The following is a 13240-nucleotide window of genomic DNA, read 5'->3' on the forward strand; positions in this document are numbered from 1 at the left end:
CCCCTCACTCGTCTCTCTCTATGTGAAGATCAGAACTAGTCTGTGAGCTTCACTATATTTTAGGGATTTCCTTTAAATACATGTCTAGGAATGAAATTGGGATGTAGCACCCGCCATCTCGGGCACCTGGAGATGCTCCCGGCGGGTGCTTTCCTCACAGCGGGCGGCCTTGCTTGGAGCTGAGTGGGTGCGCTGGGCGGAGGGGCAGGAACCACTGCACCCTGATGTTCTACTGGGAACGTGTCTTAACAGAGATGGTTTTCCTTCCCGTCGCTCGACGGGGTGCCCTCCGTCTCTGGTCTGCTTCCTCGTTGCTTAGCAGGCACGACTGAGGGCCGCTGGCTAGACCTCGGCTCCTCCGGGCCTTATCTGTGCGGACTTGATGGGCTCCTCTGCCTTGTCCCTGGCTCTGCTCAGCCCACGTGGTCGGCACCGTGTCAGCAGGTTCCCATTTCCACGCTCAGGCACTTTTGTCCCCCATTTTTTGATGTTACAATGCCTTTCCCTGCTAGAGTTTGTTTTGTGTTGTGTTGTTTTATTACAATGTAATATTCCCAAAAGTATGCAAACCAAGTGAAAGGGAAAATAAATCACAAAGCTTTTTAACATTTTTCCAGCTTGCTTTTTAGAAACAGTCGGTACATTTGAATAAATACAAGGAAACTCATACAACCTCGTTCATTTGATGTTTATTTCAAAAGCCCTCAATCCATCTGCTTTAATAGAATTCTCAACAGATGATGGCTTGGTTGTTTGCTCAGCCAGGAGCTTGCTGTCATGCCTTCATTTCAATAAACTTTGTGGCATCTGTGTCTCCCCAGAAACTGGAATCGTCTTGTTTTTGGAGGGCAAGGACAGTTTCAATAGCACGGAATATAATCTATTGAGTTGTAAAAGCAGCTTCTGCCCTGGAGATCATCTCAAGTTAACTTATCCAGTTATATTCTGCTTCCTTAACAGATCTGGGTTCACAGTGCCCACAATGCCAGTGGTTATTTCACTATTTACGGAGATGAATCCCTCCAGTCAGATCACTTCAACTCAAGATTAAGTTTTGGAGACACACAGACCATCTGGGCACGAACAGGCTATTTGGGGTTCCTGCGGAGAACTGAACTCACTGATGCAAACGGAGGTGAGAGTCCCAACAGGCGGCACGAAGGTCCTCAGACCCCGGAAACCCATCTGGGGTTTGGGATCCCAATCCCGGGAGAACGTGCATGCGTGCATGCTTGCTGCAAGCCAGCCTGAAAACAGCCGAGGGTGAGAGAGCGCCAGCTCAGGGCACGTGCATCCAGCAGTGGAAGCTGCATGTCGCGTGCTCTGTGCTCCCATGTGAGCCAGGAACACATTTAAAACCAGAGGCAAGAGCCAGGTGCCATGTTGTCCACAACAAGTGCCTGTAAGTGCAGCTCGCAGACTTGTCGCCAGTCCTGGAGCCACCAGCCCAGGCCCTCCTGAAGCCCTGCTACTCTCTTCCAGGGCAGGAGGCGCTGGCCTCGGGCGCTCTGCATTTCTGCACCTGTCCAGCAGGCCTGGTGCCGCAAGGTGCCTGAGGGGAGCAGCAGCTCTGAGGGGCTGGCGCTGGGCGTGGGTGTTACGCAGAACTAACACATTAAGAGCCTGCCTGCTCTTCAGGTCTTTGCTGATCCTGGAATCCTTTCTCCGCTCTTTATTTCACTAAAAACAGAGACAGGACTTGGGTATTACATAGAGATGGGGCCTGAGCCTTCCTGACCCACCTGTCTGATGGGGGCTGTGCCAACCAGGCTGAACCAGCATGAATTTAGGGGAAAAGTGCAGGATACTTCGGTGTTGCATTTTCAATTTGGGAAAATCATAGACTGTTTTACTTGAGGATGCTATCTGGGGTTCCTTGAAGAACTAAGCTTAGCAACACCCAGACCTCCCAGGAGGCAGGGCAGGTCCCGTCCTGCGGAGCCCGGGGGCTGGAACAGTGGGATACCCCACGGCAGCTGTGGTTAGAAGCCAGTAAGTAACTGCCTCCACCTCATCTGACTTAAACTGGAAAAGCTTTATTTTCTAGTGTTTTATGTCAGTCACTTCTCTCAAGCTCACCGTGATAGATTTACTAGTCTAAAGATTAAAGATGTCTCCTTGTTTTTAAGGAAAGATGGACAGACTGCATGTTGTCATTATCCCAAGGTTTGCACAGCTGATGAGAATAAATTGAACAATTACACGAGCTAAGGAAATTTTTGTTCATGAACATTCTCATGAACTATGCTTCCTCTTCCCGCCCAGACGTGCAGTAATAAGAGAGTTAAGAGCTCATGTGCTGGCACCAGAGGGAACTGGGCATAACTTGGGCTGTGCTGGGTCCTCACCATGTGACTCCAGGAGCAGGTCTGCTGGCCCGTGTCCCGGCGGTGCTGATGCTGCTGAGGGCTGTGTGATAACGCACTTGACGGCGTGTGGAGGCTACTCCTGTGGGATGAGGGGAGGGACGTGCAGGCGTGCGGCCAGCGCTGAGCCAGGCAGCACTTCCGCCTGCACCTTCTCCCTGAAAGCCTCGGGCTGCAGAGTTTCCCTGGTAGAAGGGAGACAGCATCCCTTGCTCAGTGATCTTTTCTTTGCATCTCTTTCGCATTCAGGGGTAGTCTTTTTTTATTTTTTAAGCGGTTTGAGCGGCATTGCGGTGAAGCTCACACGGTTTCCATTCCCCGTACAGAGCGCCACGATGCCCTCTACGTGGTGGGGGCCCTAGATGAGGCCATGGAGCTGCGCGGCATGAGGTATCACCCGATAGACATCGAGACCTCCGTCATCAGAGCCCACAAAAGCGTCACGGAATGGTGAGGAGGGGGCGGCAGCCCGAGGGCACGGGGTCCTGGGCGGAGTCAGCTTTCCAGGGTGAATCTGAACCTCCGAAGAGCACTCCTAGTGCAGAGTTGTTGCTTTTCCCGAGAGTGACATACAGACGGCTGGGCAGTGTTTCCAGGGAGCCGTTTATTTGGTTTTTTGTTAAGGAAGGCGTGATGTAGGGGAAATAGACTGTCCGCGGGAGCCTAAACGCAGCCTGCCTGTGGGAAGACCTTAGGCTCCAGGAGGGGCCGCGTTTGCCAGCATCACTGGGTTGTCAGTGACAAGTCACCCACCCCAGCCGTCCTTGGGGGTGAGGAGCCTTGCAGGCCACGCTTCTCCCTGGCTGTTTGGTTGGCTGTGATGTGTGAGTGTGCCCAGATCACCGCCTGGCCTGGGGGCTGCAGCGCTGACGACCTCCTCGGGGCCTTTACGTGGCATTTGAGAGTGAAAAGTGGCTTCAGCACCATTGGCTGCAGGTGTGCTCATTCCCTTAGTCCCTGAACTGGCAGAGGCCTGATGGAGCCGGTCTGGAAGCTCAGGGCAGGAGCCCCAGGGGAGCCTTGTTCCAAAACCCCTCGGGAGCAGTTTTCTCGGCAGGTGGGTTGGTCTGAGATTGTCGGCTGCCTCTTGTTAGCTGACGCAGGCTGGTGTTCTTGGCCACGCACTGCACTGCACAGAGGACTTGGCAGACAGAAGAGTCGGGTGGACGGGAGCGCCTCGTCCCCACTTGGTGCCGCGTTTCAGGGCAAGCAGTGACGGAGCCCGTCTGGAGCACAAGTCCTCCGCCTGCCAAAGCTGCCTGTCCACTCGTGTGTCGAGGAGGGCAGGGCAGAAACCCCAGAAAGGTATCAGCCCAGACATTGGCAGGGGCCCACCTCAGTTTCCATCTGAATAGCTATAAATACCAATCACAGCCTTCAATTTTTGTATTTTTAAGAAAATAATTTTGACTGGCTTGTATTGCCTCCCTCGAGTATTTTCTATGTAGTTGAAAAGGTGCCGTTTCCACTTAAAAGTGTGTGGCAGGAGTGCCCCTCGTAGGTTTCTCCTTTCTGTTCTGAGCATTGCTTAGATGCCGTGACGTGGAATAAAGCTGCATTTTATTCCGAAGGGTTTCTCTCTGTTGGAGTCTGTGCAGCACAACTGTTCTGTTATTTCCCTCCCCCTTGCCTGTGGCCCCCCCACAGGGTGCCCCCATCCGTCACTTTCATGCAGAGAAAGAAGGATGTGATGCCAGGTCACATCTGTGACTGCCTCACTGAGTACAGTCCAGCCCCCCGGCCCTCTCAGCCACCGCGGCCCCCAGCAGAGCTCTGGCGGAAAGAGAGTAGCTGGCAGCAGCCCGCGGCCTCCTGGCAAACCCCCTCCCCAGTTAACTGTGGAGTCTGAGCTGGTCCTGATGCTGTGCCATCGATTTCAAATGCCAGGATAAGATTGTCCCCAGCGCACGTCAGAGTTGCCACATGTGATTCACGGGCTCAAGGCGCGGCCCTTGTGGAGCGGTGCCCGGTGCCTGGGAGTTGTGCCCTGGGACTCGGCACTGGCCCTTCTTCTCGGGAACAGCTCCCCACAAGGTTGTTCCCTTAGGCGTACACGTTCGTCACAAAGCAAAATCCAGAAGGAGGGGTCTGCTGAACACATTCTCCAGTGTTTCCCTTTCATTTTCATGTATTCATTGGCCGTACTGAACAAAATATTCATTTTTTCCTAATAGGCATACTCTGTGCTTTCAGGAAGCAATAGTGAATGTTCCCAGATACTTCCTGCCTCACAACTGAGATAGAACCTTCTCTGTGTCTGGCAAGAGAAAGATCCCCGCCGCGCACTGCAGGGCCCCAGAGCCTGGCCTGTCCTCCACGCGGCTCTGGTGGCCAAGGGCAGTGTGTGTTAAGGCTCTTAAACAACCACGTTTTAAAAGCCCAACTATGTGATGTTAAAGTGGCTTAACGTGTAAAACACTGTTCTTAGGCGTCTACAAATTGGGCAGACAGAATACTCTGGGTGGCACTCCTGTTGAAAGATCCAAAATAAGACACTTCTGGGCACATCTCTGGAGTTCTCCAGGAATTACCCCACATGAGTCAGGTCTCACCGCATTGCCCTCATCCTAAACTCAGTACTTCAAACAGGAATCAGTTAATGTGCCCTGGGTCTGCAGTTGACTGCTGAGGTATCTGACCCCAGCGTGGCTGGAGCCCACGGGTCAGGCGGGCCAGGGGCTGGCAACTCTTCTGCACATGTTTTTCATCCCCCTGGTGGCAGAGGCAAGTCAGGACCAGCCCCAGTGCCCCCGCTGTCCTAGCCTCAGCAACAAGCCCACAGACCATGTTGCAGGCTGACCCAATCACCCGGCGGGACAGACTCCACCCTTAGGGGTGTGTGGATCCAGGGAGGGCAGGGGTGGGGCTGCCACCGCGAGAGCAGGTCGGTAGGAGGTGCACGTGACAGGAGTGTGAGAGCTGGTCAGGGACCGGCTGAGGAGGCTTAGCGCCCGGGCAGGTCCACAAAGAACCCAATGGAACGTCTGGAAAAGAAAACAGGATCGTTAAGTTCAAGCCCCGCTGTACAGTGATGCTTCTCTCTCTTCCAGTGCTGTGTTCACCTGGACAAACTTGCTGGTGGTTGTGGTTGAGCTCGACGGGTCCGAGCAGGAAGCCCTGGACCTGGTCCCCCTGGTGACCAACGTGGTCCTGGAGGAGCACTACCTGGTAGTGGGGGTGGTGGTGGTGGTGGACATCGGCGTCATCCCCATCAACTCCCGGGGGGAGAAGCAGCGCATGCATCTCCGCGACGGCTTCCTGGCCGACCAGCTGGACCCCATTTACGTGGCCTACAACATGTAGACACTCCCAGAGGCGGGCCATCTGCTCAGTGTCGCGAGTGTGCAGACGCCAGGGCGAGTTCCCGAGCGGAGCTTTTGCCAAGTGGTGGGGAAGAGACTTTCCACTCGTCCTGATCGGCACGGGGATGAGACGAGAAATGTGAAGTTTGCTCAGAAGGACTTTGCGTTACTGCCTTCAGTTTATTGGAAAAGCCCATTTCAAAAACTTTTTCTTTTTTTTTAATTATTGGATAATAAGTGCTTTCTTCGTAAATGTGGTATTTTGTTAAGCCAAACTAGCAATTAAAAAAAATATTCTGCCCTCCAGATGGGTTCTTTTAAACAATTTATGTAGTGTGACAAAGAATTGTTTTCTCTGTTTTAATGTGTCATGAAATCTTAATGCCATGGACCTGCTACTAACTTAAGCCATTGCTGGAGCTCATCCTTTTAGGACAGTTTGTTGAGGTACGAGAAAACCTTCCAAATAGCACCTTCCAATTAGATTTTAGCAGCTTTCTTTGTCAGAAATGTGCTGAAGAAACAGGCTAATAATCGGCCTTTGAATTTTAGCATGGAATGAGAAGAAATTATAAATAAGGTGTATTTCGGCAATTACCTTGCAGATATCTTTGTACTAAACTAAAATGATAAAATAAGTTAACTTCTTATGTAATTATGTACAAAACGTTTAATTTATTTTGATCTCTTTAGAAGTATAACAGAGAAAACATTCAAGAATATTAAAGTCTTGTAATGTTTGCTAATATAAAAAGTGTTGTATTATCTTGCGTGGATAGCATCACAACAAATATATATATATGAAATATAAATTCACTAAGAACAAAGGAGATTTTAAAGTTTAAAACGCAGAACCTGTCACTTGCATGGCGTCCCCTCCACTGCACTGTAGATAGACTCTCGCCCGTTGCTGGTGTGCGCGGCCAGACAGCCAGCAGCACAGTCAGAACCTTTCCTCTGGAACCAGAGACCAGCAAGTGGCGCTGTCGCCTCAAAGGTGGCGGATCGGAGCTGGACGTGCACTTTTCCCTCTGCTGCGGGGTCTCAACGGATTGTCAGTGCCGCGTGCCCACCGCACTGCACGGCCTGGGGAGCAGCTGGCCCGCAGCACGCGCTCTCTCGGCCACAAGAAGTCATTGCACAATGTTCCCATCATTTTTGTTTGTGTCACCTTTTTTTGGTCCTCGGTATGAAAGGAATGTCATTCTGTGGTCATTTGCAGCAGGTTGTGCTGACTCCCTCAGCTGGCTTTAAGGGAAGAGACTCACCAGGAGGGGGTCGTGCCTGGGGAGCCGCCCCCGCTGCCAGGACAACAGAGCCACTGGCTGGGGCAGGAGGCCCCCAACCCCCACCCCCACCCCCCACCCCCATCACCGCACCTCCTGCGAGGACACACTTCTGATTTCCATCTCTTGCTGCTGCTGCTGCTGCCGCCTCACACGCCTTGGAACTTTCAGAGCTCCTCGCACACTCCCGGACTGAATCAGCCCGTCTGCCTCCAGCCAGGAAGAAGTATCAGCTGTTGGAGCAAGATTCACTTTGTAATTGCCCCAGTGCGCCCCACGGGGGCTGTGTCAGGTCTGCATGACTAAGATTGCTGCTGGCGAGACTGAGACCCTTTCTGTGAGGTTGTCTTATCTGCCTTTGCTCTGTGTGCTGGCAGTGAGCCCTTTGCTACAAGAGAGTTTTGTTTGACTTCTGAGATCCAAGGCTAATTGCTGTTAAAATTTTAAGTGGCATTTAAAAAAAAATTGTCTGCATGTGGGGTGCGTTGTTCCATCTCCACAAGTTATTTGATTTTTAAAATATTGTTTGACTTCATTGCTGTGTATGAATATTTCTCTACATGCTTCAGATACACATTCCCACAGTCTTTCGCTTCCTAAGGCGGAAAAAACCCCACCACACACAGAAAAGACACACATGCCCACCTTGTGTAGGGGGAGGGGTTTAAGGTTTCGGGTCCGACACTGATGAGGAAGCAGGACTGCAGGTGGCTCGCGAGACCCAGCGAGGTGGGGTGAGGTCGGTCCTGCTGTCCTATGTCAGCGTCGAGGTCCAGAGGGCTCAGGGCTGGGATCCAAGTTCTGTTGTGCAAGAAAAAGGAAAGGAGACACTAAGTACCACCCGTTTAGCAATAAAGGAAGATCGTTCTGTACTAGGAATTGTGCTGTGGATGAGTCATTCATGAGAACGTAACCAGTGTTTGTCTTGTGACCTTGTGCTTTTGAAGTCAGACAAAACCGTGTGATCACCTTGCACACAGGAGGGTACACAGTGATCACTGAGACTCAGACCAACCCGACAGGGCGGCTTCCTCATGGTGCTTGTTTATTATATCTATTTAATCCTGCTTGACACTTTACCCAAGGGAAACGGTCCCTTTTACCAGTTGGATGCTAGCAGCGTTATTTCATAGTGTGGTGACTGGTTAGAGAAATTCATGTACTCAACCAATCACGGTTTCAAACAAAATTTTTATGTGCAAAGGACGGCAACCTTCTCGTATGTTAAACCACCAGTAAGCTTTGTACATCTGTGATAACGCCTGTTTTATATTCAAATGAACAAATAAAAGCTTTTATTTTTGTTGCTCTGAAAATAGCAGTTTCTTAATTGGTCCCCTGGAAAACTGGGCCAGCTTCCATCCTAGGAAGGAAGTGACTCCTACCAGGAATGTATCTGACTCTGTTTACATAATTTGTTGCATTACTTATCAGTATAGATAATCATACTTTGAACAATGTTTAAATTTTGATGTGGGCATTTATTGCTAAAAATCTTCCTATGGCAACAAATGTTTTGTGAAATGTTTTTTTTAATTCTTTTAAATATATCTAAATATATTTGTTCATATTTTGCTCCAAGTGTACAGATTATTGGTAACTTTTAGGAACAAGGAGTGTGCGTCTGTGAGCACATACTCTCTGCTGCTCCTCGGCAGGAAGCTTTGCTAGGACATAGGTCTCGCTGATGATTCCAACCCAGATTATCTTTGTTTTGATCTTGGCTTCATCTCTTGGAAAGAGCGGGATACTCCAATAAAGATGTTTAAAAAAAAAAAGTAGTAGCGGGTTAACTGACCACCAGCCTAATGGTTACAAAAGCTTAAGTCTAATACACGTGAAAATCAGTAGAACTGATTCTGCACACAGATCGACAGGCTTCACCCGAGTGCCTTTGTGTTAGAATTCCACTTGTACCAGGACCGTCCCGCGCTAATGGGGGGTATAAAAGTGGGTGGCTGGTGCAGACCACCTGCATTGGGTGACTCAGAACGTTGCTGACACAGAACCGCCCTGTGTGGCCGTGCTTTGTGCAGAGTGTGTGTTCCTGTGCGTGCGTAGAGTTTCTTCTGGTGCTGCGTTCTGCGTCCTCCAGCACGATGCTGAGGTCTGGGGACACAGTCAGGAGTTTGATCAGCTGGTCAATCATCATTCTGGGTCTTACCGTCCTCGTTGTCTCGGTGTCCCACGTCGGGTGGTGTGTCCGCCTCAAGGAACGTGGTGTCACTGCTTCCGAGGAGAGAGGTTCCGTTTCCTTGACACCCACGTCTTTTGTGACTTGTAGTCTCGACTTACGACATCTTCGCAGCAGAACCCACAGCCCCCGTCCCCACCGGTGGGCCAGCCCTTTCTCTCCTGCCGGCCCGCAGGCGGGCGCTGGGTCCCGAGAGGGCATCTTTCCCGTCACGGCGCTCTGGCTCCAGTACAGTGGGCTCCTCAGTTCACCTCTTATTGTCTTTCCGTTTTTAAGGTTAATCCGTGAACAGAATAGCTGGGCAAGACCAAGTCAGTACGAACCTTAGCGAGAGACCTGGGTCGGCCGTGCTGCCTCGAGCGGTGGTTGGCGGTGGTGACCCCTCGAGGTGGTCCACGCATCAGCTCCTCTGGCTGGGGCGGATCCCCCGTGTCTCGGTGACCCCTCGGCTCCCCCTTCCATCCTGCACATCACTGTCACCCCCAACTCGGTCGTTCATGGGGGGAGAGTTGGAGGCCCACCCAGGGCTGGCACAGAGGCCTCTAGCAGATGGACGGCATCTGCGGCCGGGCCAGTCGTGCTGGTCATCGGGGCAGGAGGCCAGCAGGTGGCTCGACTCCGCGGCTCCTCACTCGTCACCTGTGAAGAGAGCGCGGGGCCCCACGTGGGGCTGTCGGGCTCGGGGGACAGACTGACCAGGGGAAAAGCAAAGGAACAGAAATGGAAAGTGAGAAGGAGGAAGGGAAGCCCGGCAGTGCGGGCGCAGAGGATCCAGGCTTGGCCTCAGCTCCCCTCGTGTTGCTTCATTTCCCTACCTCGTGTTGGTGTTGACACGTGTTGACAGATATCTCTAGGCCTGTCCAGTTTCCCTGGGGGGACCAGGGCATGTGTTCTCTGCGGGCCAGACCAGCCCGAGCAGACGTTCAGGAGATGCGGGGGAGCCGCTGAGGGGCAGAGGTCTGCTAACTTGATGCGTCCCTGCTCTGCTGACCGTCAGGAGGACGAGGACCGCGTTGGGACCCACACTTCGGCGGAGCCCGGGACGGAGCAGTGAGGTGAGGGCCATGTGCGGCCAGAGCTGCCCCCTCCCTGCATTCCGGTGGGACTTTTTCCGAGGGACTGGATGCACCCACGCATCTTGTCAAATCACCCTTGACGGTCCCTGAGCCCTGTCCATGCTCCCTGAACCTGGGGGGCAAGGGGCAGCATTGCTGTGCATCCCATTCCTCAGCCTCCCGTGAGAGGGCAGAGGCCACCTGTCCTGACCACTGTCCAATGGGCTTTCCCACAGGTCAGGCAGCCTCAAAAGCATCCGAAGCTGAGAGCCAGGGGGTGAATCCTCAAAGGCAGACGCTCTCCTCGCGGAGCAAAGCTCCTAGCCACCAAGGGGGCAGCACGGCTTTCAGGTCAGCGTCACCTGGACAATGGCTGCAGGGTGTCACCGGCTGGGGTTCCTGGAGGTAGGAGTGGGCTGTGAGGTGAGTTGGCCGGTCTTGACGGGTCTTAGGGACGCTTTTGGTTAAGGTTAAACCGTTGGTCGTTAGCGGGCAGTTTACACCTGGACGGGCAATGGCACACTGATTATGCTGCATCTTGGCAACAGCTCCAGTGAGGGTTGAACCGGATCCTCACCAGCTTGCTAAGGCTGGGGTGGCGGACATGTTTGTAAAGGGCCAGGTGGCTTCTGTCTGAACCACTCAAGTCCTGATGTTGTGACCCAGGTGCAGCCCTCAGATCTGTGGGAAAGGATCTGGTCCAACAGAACTGTATTTAAGAACACAGAAACGTAAACTTCACATCATTCTCCCATCATGAAATATTATTCTGTGGATTTTTTCCAAGTATAGGTGCTACTTTTAGCTTGTGGGCCCTACAAAAATAGATAGTAGCTGGATTTGGCCAGCTTTGGGGTTGTAGTTTGCTGATTCCTGTTGTAAGACACACAAGTAATAAGGCAAACTTTTGAGAATTAACTTCTGATTCTGGTTTTTCTTTCAAAAGCAATAAGTTTCTGAGTCTGATAGTTTGGGCTTTAAATGTTTTAATTCTCCAACTTCTGTCTCTTTCACTTATTCAGTCAATAAACATTTGAGCACCAACCATGGGTTGTTGCTGGGTTGAAGTCGGGGAGGAGCCCACCCTCCTCTGAGTCTGTGTCCAGCAGGGACAGCAAGGCCTGAGCCAGAGACTGAGGGTCAGTCTTGGCTCTGCCAACACAGGGGATCACATAAGCTTTCCCGTCTTTACAAAGAAGGGTGAGACTAGACGGTCTTGATCCTGTTTCCCTTACACACGCTGTTCTTCAGACTAATCCTCTAACCAAAATACAGTGATGAGGCCAGCGCCTCGTCTCACCATCAAGCAGCTGGTGCTCCTCGGAACTAACCTGCTTCAGCCGGGACTGCACAGGGAGGAAGGGACTCATGTGTTTCTCACAGTAGAGCCAGGGTGAACTGGCCACATGCCTCAGGGTGTCTGGGGGCGTCGTCCGTGCCGATACGCCCTGTCGGCAAGTAATAGCAGAGCGGCCCCTCCCGCCTCCCTTCGTGGTATAGGAGTTAGGGCGCCTGGTATCCTGCACTGAACAACAGGGAAGTCCCCAAAATGTCAGGATTCTTCTTAAACAGCCAAGTTCAGAATTTTATATCTCAGTGCCTGATTGATAATCTATCAGCAGAGGCTAACACTTTGCTCTTAGTTTCTAACTCTATCAAATGTTTCAGGATATAAGGAGAAACATTTGAGAAGCTGTTTACAGAGACCCCATGGTCCTTTGTAATGTGAACGGTTAAAGCCTCCATTTGGTCTGCTTAAAATTCAAGTCAAATATTCAAGTTTTCACATGTTAAATATTTTGTTTAGTCATGCGAGAGGGTGGTCTGTGGAGGACAATTTGCTGCAGGAAGGTCCTTCTCCCCATGGGTACCTCTCCGCTTTTCCAGCCTGTCCTTCGTCCAGACATCTCTGCTACATAATCCTCGATTCACTCAGCCGTGGGCTCCCGTGGCTCCTTGAGGTTCAGGGAACAAGGACAATAAGTCAGTTTAATGGCTGTAAGGAGCTCCTACTATGTTTAAAGCACTTAATGAGGATAAGGGAGGAGGTTCCAGGAGGCACGAGATCATCAGGGACAACAGTCTAGTTATGGAAAATGAAGCTAGAAAGCACGAGTGGGCAGGCGCAGTGTGTGTGAAGGTGTCCAGACCTCTCCAGTTAGACACAATGCAGTTAGACGAGGAAAAAGAGAAAAATATCACTGTTACCTGCCATCACCACCTCACCATTTACAGCCTGGGCTGTTAGGAAAACCCAAATCGTCATTTTGAAAAAAAGGTAACATTTTGAATAGGTAATCCAGTCACATGGTCCAAATATGGAAACTACAGGAAGAGGTTCAGTCTTGTCCTGGCCCCCCCCCCTCCACACAGTCCATGACAGGTGGCCATGTATACTCGTTTCTGGTGTATCATTTCTGTGTTTCTTTATGTGAACACAAGTCAGTTATGAATACATATCCTATCATCCCTTGGTTCTAACCCAAAGGTAGCCTGCCATACACTCTGCTCTGTAATGTTGGCACCGAGAGCTGCTGTTTTCTAAAAAGTGTCACAGCATTCCATCTTCCCTAATTCCATTCCTGTCAGTGGACACTTAGCCTTTTCCAATCAACTTTTGTTATGACAAAAACAGTTGATTTTACATGTAGGCAAGCGTATCTGATGGGTAGATTTCTGGACATAGGATTGATGAGTCATCGGGTAAATGCATCTGTAACTTTGACGGATGTTGCCAGAGAGCCCCATAGTGGTTTCACTTTGATTTTTCACTTTCACCAGCAACTCTTCAAGACAGAAATTATCGATTTAATTAGCATTTATCTCATTATAAGTAAGTTTGAATGTTTTAAAAATATCTTAAAGGCTACTTGTATTTCTCTTTCTGTGGACTGTTTGTTCATGTCCCTTGAACTACTAACTTGTCAGGAAATATTGTGAAAGTTTTTAAAAGGAAAAAAAAAAATTATTGGAAGTCCTGTCTAACTCACCTGTCCAGGTTCTCTGCCTTTTACTGTCTTTGAGCTACTTTACAATC

At 50.9% G+C, this 13240-nt stretch overlaps 1 protein-coding gene across 4 annotated transcripts in view; it reads left to right on the forward strand.

Annotated features, from left to right (window-relative positions):
* Nucleotides 1-8270, forward strand: part of DIP2C (disco interacting protein 2 homolog C) — a 360331-nt gene extending 352061 nt beyond the window's left edge. For all 4 annotated transcript variants that reach the window (XM_060156549.1, XM_060156558.1, XM_060156568.1 and 1 more), the window contains 3 exons: nt 961-1135; nt 2693-2816; nt 5417-8270. In XM_060156549.1, the coding sequence (XP_060012532.1) occupies nt 961-1135; nt 2693-2816; nt 5417-5669 (552 nt within the window). In that variant the 3' untranslated portion in view covers nt 5670-8270. The remainder of the gene's footprint in view (nt 1-960; nt 1136-2692; nt 2817-5416) is intronic.
* The last annotated feature ends 4970 nt before the right edge of the window (nt 8271-13240 follow it).

This window comes from Lagenorhynchus albirostris, chromosome 1 (assembly GCF_949774975.1).
Source record: "Lagenorhynchus albirostris chromosome 1, mLagAlb1.1, whole genome shotgun sequence".
In the NCBI taxonomy this organism is placed as follows: Eukaryota; Metazoa; Chordata; class Mammalia; order Artiodactyla; family Delphinidae; genus Lagenorhynchus; species Lagenorhynchus albirostris.